General features: G+C 36.1%; 1 protein-coding gene across 1 annotated transcript in view; it reads left to right on the top strand.

The window, feature by feature from the left end:
- The first annotated feature begins 255 nt into the window (after positions 1-255).
- The window catches only part of PHF3 (PHD finger protein 3), a 41240-nt gene continuing 19634 nt past the window's right edge, over positions 256-21861 (top strand). The window contains exons 1-3 of the mRNA XM_009885378.1: positions 256-550; positions 10458-10619; positions 11367-13191. Of these exons, the coding sequence (XP_009883680.1) occupies positions 256-550; positions 10458-10619; positions 11367-13191 (2282 nt within the window). The remainder of the gene's footprint in view (positions 551-10457; positions 10620-11366; positions 13192-21861) is intronic.

Here is a 21861-nt window from a genome sequence, read left to right as displayed (position 1 = left end):
TGTATACACTGAGTAGAAGTGGCAGCACTCTGATGCTGATAGGGGAGTTTATATTAACTTAGGATGGGACTTCTTTTAAAGATAATCAGATGAAGAATTGATTTTTAGATATGCAGTGGGCCTTACTAAGCCATAAGCAGATTTTTTTTTTTTTTGTTACAATTCTAAAATACCTTAAGCATTCTTTATAAAACACTACAGCCAAAACAACTTGCTGGTTTCTTAGGTGTTTTACAATTTGTAGCTTATTTTCTTATGGTATTTTTCTTGTCTTTCTATAGGGCTGAAAGACACACAGGAGTCTTCATGGATATAGTTGATACATTTAACCATTTAATTCCTACTGAACACTTAGATGATGCCCTATTTCTAGGATCCAACCTGGAGAATGAAGTCTGTGAGGACTTTAGTACAAGTCAAAATGTCTTAGAGGATTCGCTGAAGAACATGCTCAGCGATAAGGATCCTATGCTAGGATCTGCAAGTGCCCAGTTCTGTTTGCCTGTTTTGGATAGCAATGATCCCAATTTCCAGATGCCTTGTTCAACAGGTAAATGTTACAATTTTTTAAGATTACAATTTAAAATACAGTTATACTCTAGTACCAACCCTTTTTTGTAATGTAGAGATAATAATTTGGGATTTCTGTCTCCTTCCTGCCCTTTTTGTTGCGCTGCTTACATGCCTGGCATGTAAACTATGTGCAGTTCTTTTTAACTTTGTTGGGTAACAGTAGAGGAAGGCTCCTAAAGCTGGATCAGAAGTAATTCAGGCTTTGTCTTGAGTACGTGTAAGTTATTCCCAATTAACGTCATGATTTATGTAGTGTGAGTACTGTGCCTAATCGGTGAAGTTGCTAGTTGTCTTCAAAAAATCTAATAATTCTGGAGTAGCAGTAGGAGCATATGAGTTGTCAAAATAACTGCTCTGACCTCAGGGTTATTCTGTTAGTGCTAGGTGTTCTGGTACTGAGCTGAAACCGGATTCTGGGTGTTTTGCTTTGGTTGGCTTCAAACACAACCCCGGAATGATGATACAATTCTTTTTTACTGTTTGGAAACACCTGTTTTGGAACCAATTTAGAGCAGTTTTTGTTTTTAAAAAAAATAATCTTAGGATTTGTGGAATAGTTTTGGAAGATCCAAAAAAGAAAAAAGGTGATCCAGTCCCTAAAATTATTTATATTGATGAATAGTTGACATAATTGCACTGAATTTGGTGTAAGAGACAAAAATAAACTGTATGCTTAATAATTTTTTTTTTATTTGACTGGAAGTTTAAAAAAAAAATTTAGGTTCGTTACTGAACAGTGCTGTAGATTACTGCAGGTAACTGATTATATCAACACTTTTTTTTTCCTAGTAACTTTTATGAGCTGTTTCTGAAAATCTCGATAATTTCCTGATATAGTATGTATTTTGTTTCTACTGACAGACTAAATTCTAACCATCACTAAATTAAGTGGTATTACAACATGGAAAACTGTAAATCAAAGATAAATACTGACTGAGGCAAAGAAAAAGTGAACTGCAAAGCCAAAACAAGATACTTGATATTTTTATTACTTCAGTAGAACATTATTTGAGGCCATTGTTAATGGTTTTGCCTTATTCTTAATACTTTTTTGTCTGTAACCCACCAAACAATTGTATGACTCTTACTGTGCGTAAGACTCTACAATGTACACAACTAAACCAAATTCCTCCTGTCTAAATTTTTTATTTCCTTCCAGTGATGTAGATTCTTGTTTCACACTGTATCTTGTGCATCCTTCAGTAAACCTGTACTGCACTTAAAATTTTTGAATTAACTCATAGCATATAGCTGGATATTTTGGAAGTTATGGGGAGACTTGTGGTGGCTTTTTCGGCTTTTTGGCGCACTAGTTGGGTATGTCTCCTAAAAGCGATCAGCAGTGCAATAATTAATACTTAAATAATTAGAATTAATAAAAGGTTGCTGTCCGTTAAAATAAGTGAACTAACTCATTTACTTGGGGACTACTATTTCAGGCTGCTTGAAGACTCAGGTAATCAAAACTGATTTGATTTATGCTGGGTTTGTGAGTTTAATCTTTTTTTTTAAATCTGAAAGCGAGAGCAGAGCCATATTTTAGTAAGTAAATTAAAGCATGTGATTTGGAATTAATCTAGTAGGTATCCAAAAGTATGTGAAGTTTTCTTGCTGTTGCTTGTTCTTTGTAGGTCTCAATAAGAACTGTCCTTATTCTGAGATAGCAGGACCGCAGTATGGTTTTGTAGTTTTATTTAGTTGAGAATAACAATTGTTGGTTTGGAGCAAAGTTTCTCTGCTTGTCTTTCTTTACTTCAGTATTCATATAGGTCATGATTTAATTAATTTGTCTGAGACTGTTGGTGATCTAACAAAGCTTATGTAGTCTCCTGGTAAGAATGCAGTTGTGCAAGATGATAGTACCCTTGGTAAGAATTACCCATACAAAGGCTGTTTTTCCAGATGGTATATGTGAAAGCTCATCTCTACACCAATATCAATTTGTCTAAAAAATAAAAAAGCATAAATCTTCCTACAAAACTTGCCTTATGTACATCTTTTTGAGCTTTTTATGGCACACCATTGGTGTGTCATACAGATTGATAGTTTGCTGTATTCTGATCCTTCCAGTTCTTTTTTCCCCCCTCCCTCTGTGTAGGATCTTATGATGAATTTATTCTGTAGTGCATTAAGCAGTATGGTAACAGAATGGTTGATGGTTGGCTCTTCTTTTAACCTTTCACTAGGGTTAGAAGGGTACCTAGAAAAATGTATTTTCAGTAAGGTTTTACTAGGTTTAGGTACAATGGTTGTCATCTATTTATGTTAAGCAGAGCAAGACTTAGGAATACTGAAATGGTGGATGGTGGCATTTCTTACACTCTTGATTTCATTCTTGAAGAAAGAGTTATTTTTTTCCAGAGGCACAAATTTATTTACCACAGTTTATTTTAGACCTTCAAACGGTATTTTGAATAACCCATGCCTAGACCATGGAACAATTTAAGAAAAGGAGCAAAATGCTCATGGAAATCAGGCCAGCAATGGACAGATTGATCATGCTTGCTGCTCCATGAATGACTGGAAGGTACTCGGTTCTGTCCAGTTTTTAAAGTAATGAAGATGTCATGCTTCAGATTGCTGGGAGCAAGCTGAAGAGATAAAGGTAAAAATAGTTGGATGGAGGAGGTGATTTGGCTAAAATGGTATTAAGTCTTATAAATGAACTGGAGGAGCAGAAGGCGTGGCTCACTAATACTTCTTGGAGAGCCTGGTTTGAGCGGAGTTCAAGAGTATTTGTAAACCTATGCACAAAGCAAGGTACTGTCTTTATATGCCTTCAACCCAAAGAACTTATACTATGTTCTAAATATGAAATTTCTTCTGTGAATATGAGTACGTGTGAGTAGCAGAAGCTTTGAGAAAGACTTGTTGTCACAATCCTAATAAATTTGGTATGTGGCTAACCAGGCCTGAAACATTTTCTCCTCTGTACTTTGGAGGTCGGGTCATTTGTCTAAGAACTCTTTTTCTCTTGCTGTTGATTTTGAGTATGGGTTTGTTTTCTCCTCTTTTTCTTACTGCTGCATTGACGTTAATTCTTGTTGGGTGTTATTTACAGTCCTAATCCAAAGTTATTACTCATCAATATTGCATCTGTCTTGCTCAGCTTTAGGGTTTATGTTGCACATCGTTCACTGTGAACTAAGCTGTTTGCTTAATACTAAGCTCTTTTTATGTTGAGTTGCCAGTTATCTGACTGTATGTGATAGAAACTGGTAGCAATTGGTTGTACGTCTTTTAAGCAGTTCAAGTGCTTGTCTGCAAGACAGAAACATAGATTTTTGTTAGTTGAAGGTTGATTTCCAATCACTCTGCTTGTTAGAGGCATCCAGCCAGAAAAGGCAAATTTTGTAATTTGGATTATAAATGCTTCTCTTGGGGAAGATGGGAGAATCATAAATAGTTTGGGTTGGAAGGGACCTTTAAAGGTCATCTAGTCCAACCCCCCTGTAGTGAGCAGGGTTATCTTCAACTATATCAGGTTGCGCAGACCCCCATCCAACCTGACCTCATCATAAAATATTTCCTTATACCTAACCTGAATCTACTCTCTTTTAATTCAAAACCATTTGCCCCTTCTTCTATTGCTACAGGCTCTACTGAAAAAGTTTGTCCCCATCTTCTTATAAACCCCCTTTAAGTACTGAAAGGCTACAATGAGGTCTTCTGGAGCCTTCTCCAGACTGAACAACCCCAACTCTCTCAGCCTGTCCTCATAGGAGAGGTGTTCCGGCCCTCTAATTGTTTTTGTGGCCCTCCTCTGGACCCACTTCAACAGGTCCGTGTCTTTCTTATACTGAGCATCTCATAGTCAGCAGTACTGGTGTATGACAGAAAGCAAGGAGCTTGAGAATGGATGTCAGTTGCCTGTCTGTTGGTAGGAAGAACCAGTAAAGCAGTTTCGTGTTCATGTCTTGGCCTGAATCCCATTTGTGCTGGATCTAAATGGTTTCTTAATTTTTTCCAGAGTCACAAATTTCTTTACCACAATTTATTTTAGACCTTCAAATGGTTACATGTGTGGAGAAGATGAGAAGATTCTTTCCAGGTGATCCTGTTAAAGGCTTTGAGCAGAGGTAGAAGCAACTCTTTATGACTCTCTCAAAAGCTGGAAAGGTTATGGATTAGCAGATGTTATGCTGAAATCCTTTTAGGATGTGTTTGTGGAGTGACTGCTAAACTGTAAAGATGTGATGGGGTTGCTGGTTTGTGGGGTTAGACTGAGCAGATTGGAAGTTAGGAAGTTTTCTGTTATTTCAGTGAATCAAAGTACAAGCTATTCACAGATCTTGCTGTTCCCTGCAGCTCATAGGAGCTTAGCAGTAGTGGAGGCCATTTGCTGTCCTGAAGTAGATATTAGCAGAAAGACCCAGTGTCAATAGTGGAAGTTGATATAACTGCTTTCTTTGCCAGTTAAAGGACAGAATTTGACAAAAGGAGGCTTTTCAGAATTAAATGAGACCCAAGTTCTTGAAGCAATCACAAGTGTCCCATATCATGTTTTGGTATCTCTGTGCTTCTGTTCATCAGTGTGGTCAGGCAGCTGCTCTTCCAAGAACTGAATGACCACCACAGGAGGGTAGGTTATGCAGAGCAGCTCTTGGGTGTCTTTAATGTTTGGGTGGTGCAGGTGGGTGTGTTTGTGAGGTTGCCCCCCCTCCCCCAATCCGAAGTGGAAACTGAAGTTTAGGATATGACATAACTCTTGAGAGCTTTTTTCAACTTTGGATGGTTGCCTAGTGATAGGTTTTCTATTTTGTTGTTATTTCTTGCTGGAAAACATGCTGGAAGCTTATCCACTAATTTATAAGCTTTGAAGCGTAGCAGGTCAGACTGGTCATGTGCCAGTGAACTAAATAACCAGCATTCATACTCAATTGGTATTTCTCAGCTATCAGGAATTCTGTAGCTTCTTGGGATGTCCTTTACTGGGGCAGTTTGATTTATTATACATATACATTATTAATAAAGGGAATGGAATTTGAATTGCATATCATCTGGAAGCATTTCTGGATTTCATAATAAACTTTTAACCAATTTAGTTTATGGGCATGTTTATCAAATCAGATGTTTCTCATAAATGGTGAGGAAGACTGACCCTATAAGAGTGTGCAAAGACTGTTGGGGACATCTTTTTAATTGCCTTTTTTTTCCTGTCCCTCTGGATTATTGCTGGGAAAGTGTATCCCCCAAGTGCAGTCTGTTCTTTCTACTTTTAGCCTGTGTTTTCATGACTGCTGTTGAAAGCAGCATTACCTCTGCTAAAATTGTGATCACCTACTGAATCTTGGGAGACAAACCAATTGTTCTGACTACAAATGTTTCTTTTCTTTAGCTACTGTCCTGTCTGGCTGGGTTAGCTGTTTCAGGCTCTTTTCACTAAAGCCAAATGTACGTGTATTTTTCCTCCTGCATATGAAGTAATTTTGAATGTAACCTTCAGATTGCAACCCAGAATCGGGTCTACAATTGTTTCTCTCAGTTTTCTTACCTTTTTATGCCTTCCTTCCTCCAAGCTGTCCATGTGAACAGTTGCACAGTGTCTTGTGATCAAGGTAGTAACTTTCCTGTATAAAATTTAAATTTACTATATTGGTAGTATATTTAGAACCCAGAGAATGTTTATTTTGCATGCTGTTCTGTTTGTAGGTAACAAACTACCAGTTTCCCCCATTTTAGGTCCTTCTGAAGACTTTAGTTACTTATTCCTTTGGATCAGTTCTATGCAGTTTTATGGATGGAGAGAGGGTTGGATCTATAATAGGATTTGCAAGGCAGTTTACATGTTTATGAATCGCAGAGTTCATCTAAAGGCTCTCTTCTTAATAAATTAACTTAATTTGATTGAAAGTGCTTTGTGTGATACTGTGTTTTTACTTTGTTGTTGGAATGTGTACTTTACTATACTTTATTTCCAAAGTAACAGGCTCCTGTCGCTAAAGAACCATAGATCGCTAGCCCTGTGATGTAACTCCATCTTTTTTTTTTTTTTAAATGGGGATTCAGTCCTCTTGTCAAGATACATGCTGTGTTGTTTATTAATCCTAATTGATTTTCATGTTTTTATTCTAAAAACAGGAAAAATTCCTCTTTACAATTTAAAGATTAATGGAGAATGGGAGTAAATGTTTAGGTAGTATTTCACGTTACTGATTGTTTTCTTACAGTGGGCAGTCAGTATAAGGTACTCACAGGTAAATTCTCAGTTAAACGCGTTACAGGGTTACAGAAAAACTTCTCTAAAACAGTTGGAATTTGGTGCTTTCTTACATAAGTTATATCGTCAGTGACCTTATTTCTCTTGAAAGTACATTTATTTCTAACAGCATTTTTAATTCTGTTTCTTGAACATATGCATCATAAATGTCAATAGGAAAAAGGTTTTAATATAAAATATACCATCTTCATTTATAGTCTTGAGACTTAGTGATATTTTTTCAGTATAAGTATATATGTTTCATAGCCTTACCTAGAGTTTATTAGCTCTTCTTAAGGATTACCTAGAAATCTGTTAGTTACTGCTTTAAACTGTTACTGTTCTTTTCATTGAAACGTAATGTTAGGTTTTTATGTTAACATCTGCCTATAACATAGCAGAAATTTTAAAATGTTCAACCATTTCCATATAACTTGTGATGCTTGTAGAATTAAAATGCAGAATCCACTGTGGATTTGCTCAGTCCTGCTGTTAGCATAATTTAGGTGGACGTAGCATTTACAATGCAAAGCAGCAACAACAGTGGAGTTCTGTTCTGTGTGGTTAGCTAAGCGAAAGAAAATCGGGGTTAACATCTACAGAAAAGAAATTTATTTCTACACTTGAGATTTACCTTTACCAGTGTGTCAAAAACCGGAGTATTTCTGTCTAATTTTGGCTGAAGATAATCAAGGGAAGACTTATGTTAATAAAAACAAAGATTTATAAATTTCAAAGATTTTGATGATGTTTTTAGGGGTATTTTCTTCTCCTTCCCTTCTTTTCCTTTGACAAGTAAGGCTTGTTTTCCTCAATTTTACATTGCTGAAGAATTGAAAAATGGTCACAATTTTGTTTTAACACATGGAAAACTTTACTTTAAATTTGCAAGTAAACTATTTTTACAGTATGTTACTCTATTATTGTATAACATATAAAAATGAGTCAGTAGCACAGCACAGTAGCTTATAAATTTAAATACTTTACAAGTAATGGAGAGACTCAAAATATTAATTTGAAGGCCAGTGTTGCCTCTTCCAGTATGAATATGTTGAACTTGATTCTTATTTTCCTTATTTGAAGCTTGTTCAGTTGAACACTGGTACACAACGTTTCTATTCAGATATGTTTTTTTCTTTATTTTGTTTCCTTCTAACTTTTATCCTTCTGTCTTAATTTCTGTATTTATTACTGAGATCATCTTTAGATATGTATTACTAAGATAATCTCTATCTCTTTTTAGTTCTGTCTGGTTTTGCTTTTGTTGGTTTACTTTTCCCAGTGCTGTTTCTCTACCTCCACTTCCCTGTCATAATTTAATGTCCTAGTCTCTTCTGTATCTATTACTATTCTCTGTCACTTTTTCTCTTCTCAGCAGGGTCTGTGTCGAATGCTTCTCATCCGGGGGCCTCATGGGGCTGTACTAGCTGAGTTATAGCTCAGGTGGTTTGAAATTAGCAAGATTCTGTGCTTCAAATTCCTCTGTAAAATTAAAGCTACAGCACAGAGTCTTGTAAGTATGAAAATACTTTCATTCTAATATTTCAAACTGTCTGTCAATAGTAGACTGAATGTGTCCCTTGTGTTATTAACTCAGTAACTTAAGCAAGAACATCGTAAAACCCGAGGCTCTAATGGCAGCCCTGAAATCTGCTCCAGAGCTGTTTCAAAAGTTGTCTGAGCAGTTTTTATTTGTCATGTTGTCTTCAGTAGCTTAGTAGTTTAGTTCTACGCTGAAGAAACAGAAGAAGATCTGAAAGGGGTCCCCATTGTCACAGGCTGTTCCTGAATACCACTTCCACGTTTTGTAGGAACGCTCTTTAATGAGAATGCCAATACAAAAATGTGGAGCTGTTGGGAGGATGTAGTCTTTGAGAACATGAGAATGGGCAGCTGGAGTTAGGGTAAGGGCCCATCTCACTGAGTTTTCAGTCTTGTACAATGGCCAGTATTAGATATTGCGGGGAAACTAAAGTCTTACGGGGCAGCTACAATGTCATCTTTTTGCCATTGTGTCTTTCTTCCCTGGCTTATAGCAAATAAGTGATTAAGGAACATTTGGATGAGTGGAGTAAGACCAGCATTATCAGTCCTCTGCAGCTTGTGTGTGGTATCTGTGTATATATGTACACACACAGGCGTAAAGGTGGCTCTTTGCCTTGGAAAGCAAAAGCTGCCAGTTATTTCAGGAAACATGCTTTTCCTGTAAACTGATCTATGCAATGCAGTAACTAAAAATTATGGTTAAAGTAAAAATAATAACAATAAATTGTCAGTTCAAGAAACTCCTAGCTTTCAGCTCCTGACAGCCATCTAAATATGGAGGTCCAGAGTGCTGATTACCTGATGCCAAGGTCAGACTTCCTTAAGAGGCTGTTTAAAGTCTTTCTAATATTTGACCTTAAAAATTAATAGGTTGATTGTGTTGGTGTTGTTTTGTTTTTTTTTTTTAATTCTTCATGGCAGGTGATTGTGGATTGATATACAGTCTTGATAGACTTGATTATTCATCACTGTTTGGCTTTAGCAGTTTTACAACTTCCAATTTATGTTATTTTAGAAGTATTCTCATTATTGTAGTGCCTTCAAAAAAAATACTATTTTTTTAAGTTGCAGTAACATCAGACTTGAAAAGGACCAGGAATTCACGGATTTTCTGAGACAGTCTAAAAATTCTAACAATTTTTAATTTCTGTTAACTTCTTATTTTGATTTCTAAGATTTATTAATTTAAGTCAGTTTTAAGTAAGCGGTTGTTAGAAATTTTTAGATATCTTAAAATTTTTAGACATCTTATATCTGTCATGTGAGCTAGTTTATCTTAAAAATGCTTCTAGATAGGTGCCTGAATAGTGAAAAATAGGCATACTTTGTTGTTTGGAGTATATGTTGTATTTGTCAGACCCTCTTACGTGTTCTGTAAAGTCACTTGGGTGTTTGGCTTGATCTCACAAATTTCACATCCCACAGGGACCAGGATTCATTAATCACACATAGGATCTTTGGGATAGGAGAGGCTACCTATGCAGAACCAAACTTAGAGAAAGTGAGGAGAATGGCTGGTACAATGGCCTGACTACTGTCCCTTAGGAAACCTATTTTCAGGAGCAACCTCTGGGATCCTTTTCAGGTTAGTGGAGGCTAGGAATTCGACAAAGACAATGTTCTCTGACTCTCCTGGGAGACTAGTGCATGCTGCACTCAATGCCCTTCCAAAAAGGGGTTACAGATGTAGATACGTGATGTGGGTGGGACGTAGAGTTTTAAAATTGTATCCTATGAGAAAACTGTGATTTTAAGCTGGTTGCACTTCTGGATCAGCTCTTTCTGCTGTTTACCTTTCTTCACTTTTTCTTAGGTGGGAAGGGACAGTGAGGGACAGCTGATCCTCTAAGACTGGGGACCTTCCCGTGGCAAAAAAACAATAAAAATGTGAGTCCACCAAAAAGCTATAAGGACTATCTACAGAAATTTTAAGATTTGGGTGATAGCTTCTTCTACACTGAAACTGCCTCACATGGGAATTTTCTGTCTTGACTTTCTTAATTTTTTCCCCCTTTGGTTTATTTTTAGATGGCCAATTTGTTTATTTTTCCCTGTCTCTTCCCTGTCTTGCTTGCCATTACAGCTGCAACATTTTTTGATCATTTTAAGTTTTAGGCTCTTTCTTGTTTGTTTTTTCCAGTTATTGGTCTTGATGATATTATGGATGAAGAAGGAGTTAAAGAGAGTGGTAACGACACCATTGATGAAGATGAGCTTGTTTTACCTAACAGGAATTTGAGGAGCCGTTGTGAAGAAACATCAGTCACATCACCAAGAAAATCGCCACGTTTAATGGCACAAGGTGATCATTCAACAGATGATGTGCTTTTGCACGTCTGAAGTCAGCTGAATTTTTATAATCCCACACCCCCAACATTTGTAGATTTAAAGTAAAGCTTTGCTATTCGGTTGTGTGAATTCAAGTACAGACACTTCCTTTTTATAAACTGGAGCTGGAAGTTGCTATCCATAGGGTACTACTCAGTTTGAATTCCTCTTTGTTAAATATTTGTTGTCTTCCGTAAGGACCACAGGCCATAAACTCAGTTTTTGAGATTTTGATCCTTTTACCTGTGTCAGATTAGCAGTGTGGTTCTTCACCAGCAAAAGCATGTTGTATTTGCAAACAGCATTGGAATATTAGGTTAGCATGGTTCTTTATTTCCAATTACAATTTGAATTCTATTTATTTTTGTCTATTTTTTAAATTTTAAATTAGGTTATTAGGTTGAGTGGGTTTTGATTCTTTTTATCATCACTTCTGTTTTATATATACACTATTCAGAACTTTCATAGCCATTAGAATAATGTGATTTTACATCCGAACTGTCAGTGTAAAACTGAAATGCAAGTAATTTATAACTTTTCAAAGTAGAGCTGTTTTTTTTTTTTTATGTCTTTGGTTTAAGTTTAGTAAATGACTAAGTTTTAAGTTCTCTTTGTGTCCAGTAAGCTACATCAGTATTAATCAGTTCTATTCTGTGTATGCCTTGTGTTTGAAAAGAGGAGGATGCAGTATACCTAAGACATTTTCTTTTTCCATTCCTAGAACCAGTTCGGAGTTTGCGACAGAGCACGCTAGCCAAGCGTTCGAATGTTGCGCCTGTTGTTAGTACCAAGAAATCATCTGTAAAAAGCGGATCTGCTCCAAAAACTGGACAGAAACAAGAGAGAAGTCCAGCTAAAGAGACAGATGTTGCTGCACCCTTGAAAACAGAACAACCTAAAGAACTTAGGCGTAGTACAAGACGTTCAGGACAGACAGAAGGAACGACAGCAGCAGTAACGGCTTCCCAAAGTAATACAAAATGTGTTCCTTGTCCTGAAGAGGGGAATGAAATAAAGTCTGAAACGCTTAAGCAGGCAAAAGTTGAGGAAACATCCCAAGAGTTAAGTTGTGCTAATTTAGGAGGACCCTGTTCGCCTTCTCCTGGAGAAACAAAGGATGTAACAGAGGTTGCAACGAAGACTGAATCTGAGAATGTTGAGTCAGTTTGTTCAGTATCTGCAGATACTGAAATTGCTGCAGTTAAAAATGAAGCAAGTGATGTGATTGATTCAATGGGCTCTGAAACTTCTTCAGAAGAAAAGACTGAATATAAAACAGAGGAATCGGAGAAGAAAACAGAAGAACATGATCAAAGTGGGGTAGCTGGGAAAGCTGATGATCCATCTAATGTTTGTGTGAATCCAAGTGAAATTTGTGAGACCTTTTCAAATTTGTCCAGCTCTATAGAAAAGGAGTTTGACTGTAGTTTAGGTTCCCACAATCTGGAAGTTCCTGATGAAAATACATTGTCAGTAAAGGAATACGTAACAGAACCTGTAGGTGATGACAAGGGGGTGGAGAAAACTGTAACCTCATCTGAGAAACTATTGGACAGTACAGAGTTTGATAATAAAGACTTGAAAAGTGAAGAGTTTACTTCTGGTGACCCAGGAAATAGCATTTTAGATAGCACTGTTCTTGACCAAAAAAGCCAAAATGTACAGCAGCAGATCGGCAGTACTAAAATAGAAGGTGCTGAGGCATCAAAATTTCAGGATGATGATAAACAAATTAGCATTTCATCAAAATGTGAAAAGAGCATTAGGCCCCGGCATAGTAAATCTGTAGTACAGAATAAACAAGATCTGACTGCAGGTACTCGACAGAAATCAGGTACAGTGCAACAAGAAATAACGCGTTCAAGAACAAGAGCTGGTCTTACTGTTTCAGGTCTTCACAGTTCATCTTCAGCAAATTTGAAGCGGAATGCAGATGAGCAAGAGAGTCATCAGCATCCAAATAACCCAGTTAAAATTAGGAAGAAACAATCTGATCTGGGTTTGAAAGCAAGGAGCTGTGTTTCAGGGGTGACTGTAAAAAAGCAGACCAATACAATGCTGAAGAAAATACCCCGAGTCCAGGCTTCTGGGCAAGTACAGAAGTCATCAATTCAAAGAGCTAGTGAGAAATCTCCTACTCATCAAAGCTGTTCTAAAGACACTCACCACTCCGTGCATCCATTATCAGGGCATGTTTCAAATCTTGGTCAGAAGCAAGCCCAGGGTCAAAAACACCAGCTTGCTGCTGTACTAAAACCAAATAGCTCCGCAAAGGATGAGGCAGAGACAAAGGATCCTCCTGTTGTAGAACATCTGAAGGAGGATGATAAAGAAAAAAACAAATCAAAAAGAATTGATAAGAATCTCCAACCTCGCCAGAGAAGAAGTAGCAAAAGTCTTTCACTTGATGAGCCTCCGTTGTTCATTCCAGATAACATTTCAACTGTTAAACGGGAAGGCTTGGAACATACCTCTGCTAGTGAAAGCAAATATGTTTGGGTGCCCAGCAAGCAGTGTGGCTTTTGCAAAAAGCCACATGGCAACAGGTGTGTGTAGCTTTGTGTCTGAGGAATTTATTATTGGTCTCAGAAGAAATTTTTTTACCCTCTCTTACCAAATGTTTCATACTGCTGGTGCCAAAATGAAAATGCATAGCCTTATAATGGAAGCGTGTCTGTTCTACTGTCAGTTAGTTTCCTTTGCGCTCATACATGTTTTTTTGTCTTTTAAGTAGAGCATTAGAAACTAGTTTGGTCAAAAATTTTTACTAGAAATGTTTTATTACATGCATACATATTTTTGAGGAATGTGTAGTTTTGCTATGCTGTTAAAATACGTACTTTAAACTTGACTATTTTTTCATAGAAAAGAAATAAGACTAAGATGTCTGTGTTCCAGATTGTCGTTTCCTTCTTTCCAGAGACCCCTTAAGTTGAAGGATCACCATCAACCAAAAAAAAAATCAAATAGTTCTTTGCATGTGACTTTTATCTAGTAGAAGTGTGAGTCTAATACCTAGAGATTGAGAGGGTTTTTTCAATTTGTATAATCATTGCTGTGAGGCTTTCATGTAACAAAATTACCTGAAGTATTTGGGGGCAGGGAGGAGAATATCAGTCTAGAAAAACGAAACAAAACAAAAAAAAAAAACACCACAAATGCAAAACCACACAAAAATCACCACCACCACCACCAACAAAAAACCCCAACAAAACCCTATAAAACTTACATGTGGGCATATCTGAAATTTCCTTTGACTAAACGTAATAATGAGGTTGCATCTGAAGTTGATAATGTCTCCCTGTGACAAAAGTTATTCTTCTACACTGTAAGTGAACTGAAAAAGGCCATTGGGTTCCACTAATGAAGTGTCAGTCCAAGAATAAGAATTCCTTTATTACCACTTCTTATTTTCTGGATTTAATATTGAAGTATTTTTTCATAATTGCAGTTTTACCTACCTGCCTGTTTTTGTTTTAATTTTTATTCATTTCAAATTGAAGACTTTTCTGATTAGTCCTTTGCTTATGTGAGAGAAACTTTTAATCGTAATTGTCAATGAGTATGCTTTAGAACTCCGTATACGAGAGTGATATATGGAACAATTACCTTTGTGCCTGAGGTTTTTATAGCATTGATTTGTATCTAAGAAGAGCCCTTGTGAGTTCTATTGACTTATTATATCATATTTGAAAAACAAATAAATAAAATCCATTTACTGTGCAGCAATAGTAACTGCATCAATGTGGCCTATTAAAAGAATTAAAACTGGGTTTGCTCTGCCTGGTTGGTGAGAATTCCCTGATTGAAGGGGCACTCAAACTTAGTTCCATGTGGTTTTGTGTGGTGGTGTTTGTTTGGCTTTTTTAAAAAATTCTTTTATTTTTAGGACTGTCCCATTACAATTTATGCCTCTATAAAATGTTTAATTTTATGCAGTGTGCATTTCCTTAGTTTTTATCATCTCATGTGTTGCCACAATGGTAGAAGTACATGGGTAGTCTGTATTTCAATTAATTGTTTAAATTCAGAAAGGCTGCTTCCTGATATGAATCCTTATCTGATTTTTTTTTTTAAAGCAAATAGCATATTGGCAGTTTAAACTGCTTGATATCTGTTAAAAAATCATCTTTGAGTTGAACTCTTCCTGTATTCTTTGTATTTTTGCTAACATTTTAAACATTCTATGGGTGTTCTTGTTCTGAATGTCTTGGCGGAGTTCAGAAAGGTTTGATTTTTAATACTAAATGGTTTGAAGCAACACTGGGAAGATACAGCAGTGAGGCAGAACTAAATCTCCTTATTTTAGTTTATAAAGTCAAAGTAACGCTACAGAAAATATACATGCTATGCACTGATACAGGATTTAATGCAGCAAACCAGTTTTGCGTTGCTAGCTCTTACTGCTGCTAGAACAGTATAATGTATGGATCACCAGCTGAGGTCGGATTGAGAGAGCCCACGAGTTGCCACAGATGGTGATTACTGGTATCCTCAACTTTGTAACGTCAGTCTTGTTAAGATTTTTTTTCTTTTTTTTTTTTTTAAATATGTTTGTGTTACAAAACTGTTGACACAGCCAGCAGTTTCAGTGGGAAAAGATCAAATTCACTAAATGTAGAAAGATATTTAGTACATAAACACAGAATTTTTGTGTATAGAATGTGACTGAGCCACAGTGGAGTGAGGAAGCTTGCGGTATTGAGCCCCATGCTTCATAATAGAAGACTTAAGACTGTCAGTCCAGCACTTCTTATCATCACTGTTCTAAAAAATGAAGTTTTAATGTGTTCAAACTACTTTTATTTTGTAGTTGTAGGCTGCAAATAGGAGCTCTTAAACCTTTCAGATTCACGTCTTGTCACTAAGACACAAGAGGAAGCAAAACTCGTTTATTGAGTGCCTTGGTATTTTTGTACTTAATTATTGGTGAAAGAACAAGAACATGTTTTCAGTACAGTGGAAAAAAAACCCCAATTTCACATAAATTTTGCTTTTACTTGGAAAAACATCAAAACTATCAAAATTGGCTATAATAATAAGGGTTTGTTTTCATTCACCTTGTGTATTGCTTTTCAAGGAATTTTTTTTCTGTTTTGTAATAGCCTAGCCTGGCCAGCCTGGGTGGGTTTTTTTTTATTTTCCCCACTGTTCAGTGTATAGCAGAAAAGGAGAAAGTGTGAGACACAAATATTGTCAAAAGACAAAGTAAGTTCAACAAATGTGAAAGGCAGAACTAAGATCTGAAACAATTTTTGTGTTTATATACTCTCAATGTTTCTTTAAACTTTGGAAGTTTTTATCAATGTGACGGTACAAATTGGGAAATAACGTACGTAAGACCTTTGCAGTATGTTATGTAAATGAAACACTTTTAGAATTCAGGCTGCAAAATAGTAGTTGCTTGAACCTGTTAGTATTCCCTACAATAAATGCAAGGCCACTAACTTGTTAATGTAATACTAAGCTTGGAAAATTGATTCAGGTCGAAGATAATGTGTGGAGATTGTTTCATCAGCCTTGTTTGTGTACAGAATCCCCAAAGGGGGATGCTTACGTAGGCCTTTCACAGCCCCAGAGTAATCTTACTGTGCCTGCTGGAAGAACAGCAGAAGATGGCACTTGTATGTTGTTTTATTTCAGAATCAGCACCTCGCAAACGTAGTCAATTTATATCTTTAGGAATACGTGCAATAATTTGCTGACCACATTTAAAGTCAAAGTGTGCTTACCTTGCATTGCAAATACAATGGATTTGGCTGAGAAGGGAGGAATCCTTTTTTACAAACATGTGACTTGCATAATCAAAAAAAAGTTAACAAGTTACAACATGTCTTGCTTTATAAGAGGAATGCCTGTTTTTTTCCATTACTGGATTGTCATTCATTGGCACCTGAACAGTGACTATTCATGCTCTGTTTTCCACTTGTCTTGGTGCTTATAAACTGGAACCAACATAGCTGGTTTGTATTTTATATCTTCATTACCCCAGAGAGTGGGTGGTCAATGTTTGGCTTCAGGACTAATTGTTTCAGTCCGTTTGCTTGATGTATTGTTTCGATTCCCATTCAGGGACTTACCTTTGCAACATAACGAAAAAATAGTTCTTCCTTCATATGAAAACTAAACCTTGTGTTTTCGGGCAAGTCAGATAATAACAATGTCACTTTTTGTACTTAGTAATTTTCAGCACATTTGAAACAGGGTTGGGTTCTTTTTTTTTCAGTTTCAAAGTCTGATTTACTGTTGTTACTCATAGTATTGCTTTCAACTTTGACTTTACTATTGTCTTCCCATATTGCTGTCAGATGTTTTCTTGTCAGCTAATACCAGGAGTCATGCACGTAAATTTTCATTCGTCTTTCTATGGATGAAATGTGTGTGTGTGTATATATATATATATGGAAACGCATATCACATACAAAACTGTTACAGACTGAAGTTATGACCTCAGCTTCTTAATGAGTTCAAGTGATGTTGAAAATTTTAAACTTTGTCACAAACAGTAGTTATTTTTCCTGAAGACAGATCGAAGATCTTTATTTTTTTCTTCATCTATCTTTTTAATGTTTAATTTCTTGGCACAGAGCTAGATGAAGATGGTAGCTCTGTAGACATTGAGAAATCTGCTAATGTACGGTTTCCTCTTGTATGCATCATATGCATCCTTGTGGTGTAAAGACTTATAAACATGTCCAGTTTTCACTGTAGATGTTCAAGTTCTCTGCAGGCTGGAGGGCTGAACTCATTCCTTTCTTGTACAGATAAACGAAACCTAACTGATGTTTTGTGGATCGTCTCCCTTGTCTTCGCTCTGTCTTATTTAATGGAAGAAGTTCCACCAATTTCTGATTAATAATTTATAGTACATAACTTGAGATACTCTGTTTCTAAGCAAATTTTATAGAAAACATTATATCATGAGGGGAGTTTGTAGCTTTAATTTATTGCTGGTGACTTCCTCTTTTGATTTCTACAATTCTAGTAAGTTGGGGTTTTTTTAATGTGGGATTTGGGGTATTCTCCTTTGTTGTTTTGTGGGTTTTTTTTCTGTTTTGTTTTGTTGTTGCTTGGGATTTGATCATGCAGTTTGTGTGGTCTGACACAAATGGGCCTTCTCAGAGCTAACAGGAAAATTTTAGCGATACAGGACCAGAGTTTTAGTTAGGATCATCTCTTCCCCCACGTTTCAACTCTGCTTTAACATAGATAAAAAGTTAGTAATGTTGTAAAAGGCAATTAACTGTAAAGTGCAGGAGTTGATTTAGCTAAGATATAGTATTCCTGACCTCTTCATACACAGTCACTAAAAAGTTTCTGCAAAGCTGTAATACAGAAAATTACTTTGGCTCATAAGTGAAGTTAAAAAAATCTGAAAACTGTTTTTTCCTGTATAGTAAAGATTAGTAGGACTTTTTAGTAGTGCTGATACTTCAGTAAACTATTTTGGAGCCAGGCAATCATAGAATTTTTACAGCCAATACAAAAGAGAATGGTTGAGGAAGGAGATTAGGGCTCCGAGCTTATAACCACCCTTAAGTTACATGTGCATATTTTTTTAAGGCTAGATGCATATACAGCAAGTGAATCATTGTTGTGACAACATTCTTCACAAGAAATAGTAATTAGAATAATTGTGATGCCTTAGTTCTAGTACATGTTCATTGAATAGTGTGAGTATGTTAAACTGCAGATTATGCCAAGATGTCATCAATTTACAGTCATGGATGATACTTTTAGGTTTTCTGCCTCTGTTACTGCTTTCTTCCACTGAAAAGCCTTGCAGCATTAAAAGCTGTCATCCATGTCCAGCCACAGCTGTGGAAAACCTGAATGACAGTATAAACAAAATAGCATTGTAATGTATAATTAAAGAATGGAAGGACTCCAGTGTGTTTTATATTTACAGCTGTACCATTTTATTAGTAGGGCGTTTTTATATGGATTATATTACTCTGCTGCAGTATTGGTAAGATTATTATTAATACCACTACCATTAGGAAATCTGGTAAATGGATAGCATGAGTTGTCTAAAATACATAGTTTTATAAAATATGTGTGTATATTTATATATGCAGTTTATAGAACTTTGTATCCTGATCTTACAAGACGTGACGTGTAGAATCCAGTGGTAATAGAGCTACCCTTAAAGATTTTTTTTTTTTTCCTTACAGATTTGTGATTAATGTTAGGAGATGCATTCTACCCATATTTTTTTTTTTTTTTCAGGGTTTTGGGAAGTTCAGTGACTTTGATTTTCCTGTGTTGTTGTTGGGCACATTTTATGCATTCACTTTTAATTCAGAGAACATGGGTTGCTTGTCTCCCTGCGTGCTTCCTTTTTGGAGAGGTTCATGTAATATGAAAAACAAAGAAAATTGTGCACTTACATTACATAAAAGATGAGTTACTGAAACTTAATATTTAGGAAATAAGTTTGCAGTGTCTTTTTCCTATGCTGCAAATTCCATGTAAAGAGGTCTGCTGATAGTGTTTCTTTGGAGAGAGGGGTTCTTGTCTCTAGGAGATCAAAACCTGAAAAGTCATGTCCCGTGTGTTAGACTTGTACTGAAAAGCAAACAAGAGAAGCTGCTCATATATATGTGCTCTGACAAGGTAGTGCTTTTTTTTTTTTTTTTTTTTCCCTTCCTTCTGACAAACAATCATTTCACTTCAGCTTTGCATCGAGCCCATACCACTTCAGTGATGTGGAATATAGGCTCTGGCTAAAGCTGCCGTGAATATCTTCTTTACTATTAACATCTAAATTAGCTGAAGGAAAAACAGTTGCCTCCATTCAGTGTCTCTGCTTTAATGTTGACTGGACTGTACCATCAATGGAGCTGAGACACAGCTGTAATGTTAATACAAATTTACAACAGATTTTATAGAAGATTGGTGAACAGTGGCATTACGAGGAATGCATATGTGGGACATGTTTTAAATCCTTAAGTCCTCAAAAAGTGCATCAACAGTGGTTTTATTCTTATGTGAGTTGAGGCTTAGGGTGTCATTTTGAATAGCTTAAGTTTTGCAACTTTTTTGTTAAGATTCGAGTCCTGTTGTGGTGTTTTCCATATGCTATGTACCACAAATGCAAAGGAGTAAAGAGAGGCAATTATTTCTGAAGTAAATGATTTTCTGTGGCAATGCACCTTATGTAATTCATTAATTTTAAAATGCTAATTACTGGCCCACACTGAACTATTCTGACGGCTCCCAGTTTTTTGTCTTTTATTTTTCTCATAAGTATAGCTTTACAACAAACAATTGTTTTATGAATAAGATGGTTTCTGCCTGTTTTACGTGTAAAATCTTATTACACAGTAATGGATTACTCTAGAAACTTGCTTTTGTTACATAAATTGAATGTATGTAAATTAATTTTAAAACGCAGCCTGTATATTTTGAAAATAAATAGTCCAAGCCTGAGTTTTTCATCTAAGAGATGAATTTAATTTACTACAAATAACACAACAAAGAAAATACCTTAATCCTAAGATTGCAGAAATTTTGTATTAAGTATTGTCTCTTTTTTTTTTTTTAATGTATCATCTATTACTTCCTGATTTTAAGGTGCATCTTTTCATGCTGAAGTGAGGGTTCTTCAGAAGAAATGAAATAGTAACATACTCTCTGCAAAGGTCCCAATGAATTATAGTACTTGCTGCTGTTACCTGTCAGCTCTTTTTAGTTTTTTCTTGAACAAAATTTTGTTTTTATATTGAAGTCCAGTGAAAGCAATTCTGTTATTGAATGTGGCACGATTTAATATTTTAAAACAAATTTTTCTTTCTCTTTCAGCTTTACATCCATGGGTAATCCAGCCTTACAACATGGGTAAAACTCCTGCACTTCAAACTTGAAGCAATCTACAGTCAAACTTTTTGGTGTCTTAATAGTCCAAGATATCAGAACCTCTTCAGTCACAACTCTGGCAGCTGTACAAGAGGACATCCTTGATCCTTCAAGCCAGGCTTCAGTTTCCCTTGACTCCTCTTTTTAGTCTTTGAGCATTGCCTGTTACCCAATTACAATTGCTGTTACAAATCATAATTGTGTTTTGTGTGCAGATGAGTGAAAGAAAGATGTAAAAGTGGCCTTATGGTAAAAAGCATTGGTATCAAAATCAATATGTTCTCTCCCAGCCTCAGTAGTCACAGTCTTGCAGTTGACTAGTGTGAAAATACTAGTAGAAATAGTGATTTTTTTCTTTTCTTTTTTTTTTTTTTTTTTTTTTAGGGAGGCAGCACCAGTATTTTTATTACCATTTTGTATAATCAGGTTTAAGCAAGACAATTGTAAACACCACATTCTGTTTTATAGTACAGGCTTCATGGACATGTCCGGATTATCTTTGTAGTCTCAGTTTCTGAATCTTGAATTCTCAAGTTCTGTTGTGCGTGTTTAAATATTGTGTAATTGAAACCCTATTGTGAAGACTGGAATGAAGCCAAATGGATATTCCATCTTCAGTAGTTTGCTTAAGATGGTTTGAATGACATCGGTCAGTCTTGGTGTACATTCTTAGGGAAGAATGATCTGAGCTGAATTCACGCTAGGTTTTTTTACTTTTTTTTTTGACCTGAAAATAAAGATGTAAGACTGGATGACTATCTGGTGCTTTTACTCATCATACACTATCACTATTGCCCACTTACAATATGTGAGCTAAGCTTAAAAATTCCACGTGCTGTCAGTTTAAAGTGGGAGATGTGCAGCATTTGTGTATTTGAGTCTCCAGAGTTCATCTCTGCTTTTTTGCAGATTTAATTTGTTTTCTAAATAATCAAAATTTTGCTTTGGTTGCTAAAGGTTGCAGTCTGCCTCGCTCATTTAACAGATTAGTTTCCTATGCCTAAATTTCCAAACAGGGAAAAAACCCCATATATTTTTAATAAAAATTCAGGTAGTCGTTGTGGATTCAAGACGGTGTATTCTTGGGTTCCTTCTGGTTTTAACCAACAGGCATTCATTCATTACTACACTAAAATATTCTCTAAGCAAGAAGCACTTGACTGTATGCTGTGATCTTATTTCAGCTCTGTAGAAAATCTTATGTTTGGAATTTTTGTAACCAGCTTTGGTATTCCCAGAGCTTTACTAATATTTTCTTGCCATGGTGAGAGATGTATTCTCTCGTGGATCCTTGCCGTTGTGAAATAGGCACTAGCACTGTATTTTCTGCCATCGTGTTTGGCTGTAAGCTCTCAGAA

Source organism: Charadrius vociferus, unplaced genomic scaffold, assembly GCF_000708025.1.
Source record: "Charadrius vociferus isolate BGI_N301 unplaced genomic scaffold, ASM70802v2 scaffold155, whole genome shotgun sequence".
Taxonomy (NCBI): Eukaryota; Metazoa; Chordata; class Aves; order Charadriiformes; family Charadriidae; genus Charadrius; species Charadrius vociferus.
The sequence above is the reverse complement of the archived record's forward strand: the minus strand, read 5'-3'. Positions and strand labels throughout refer to the sequence as shown.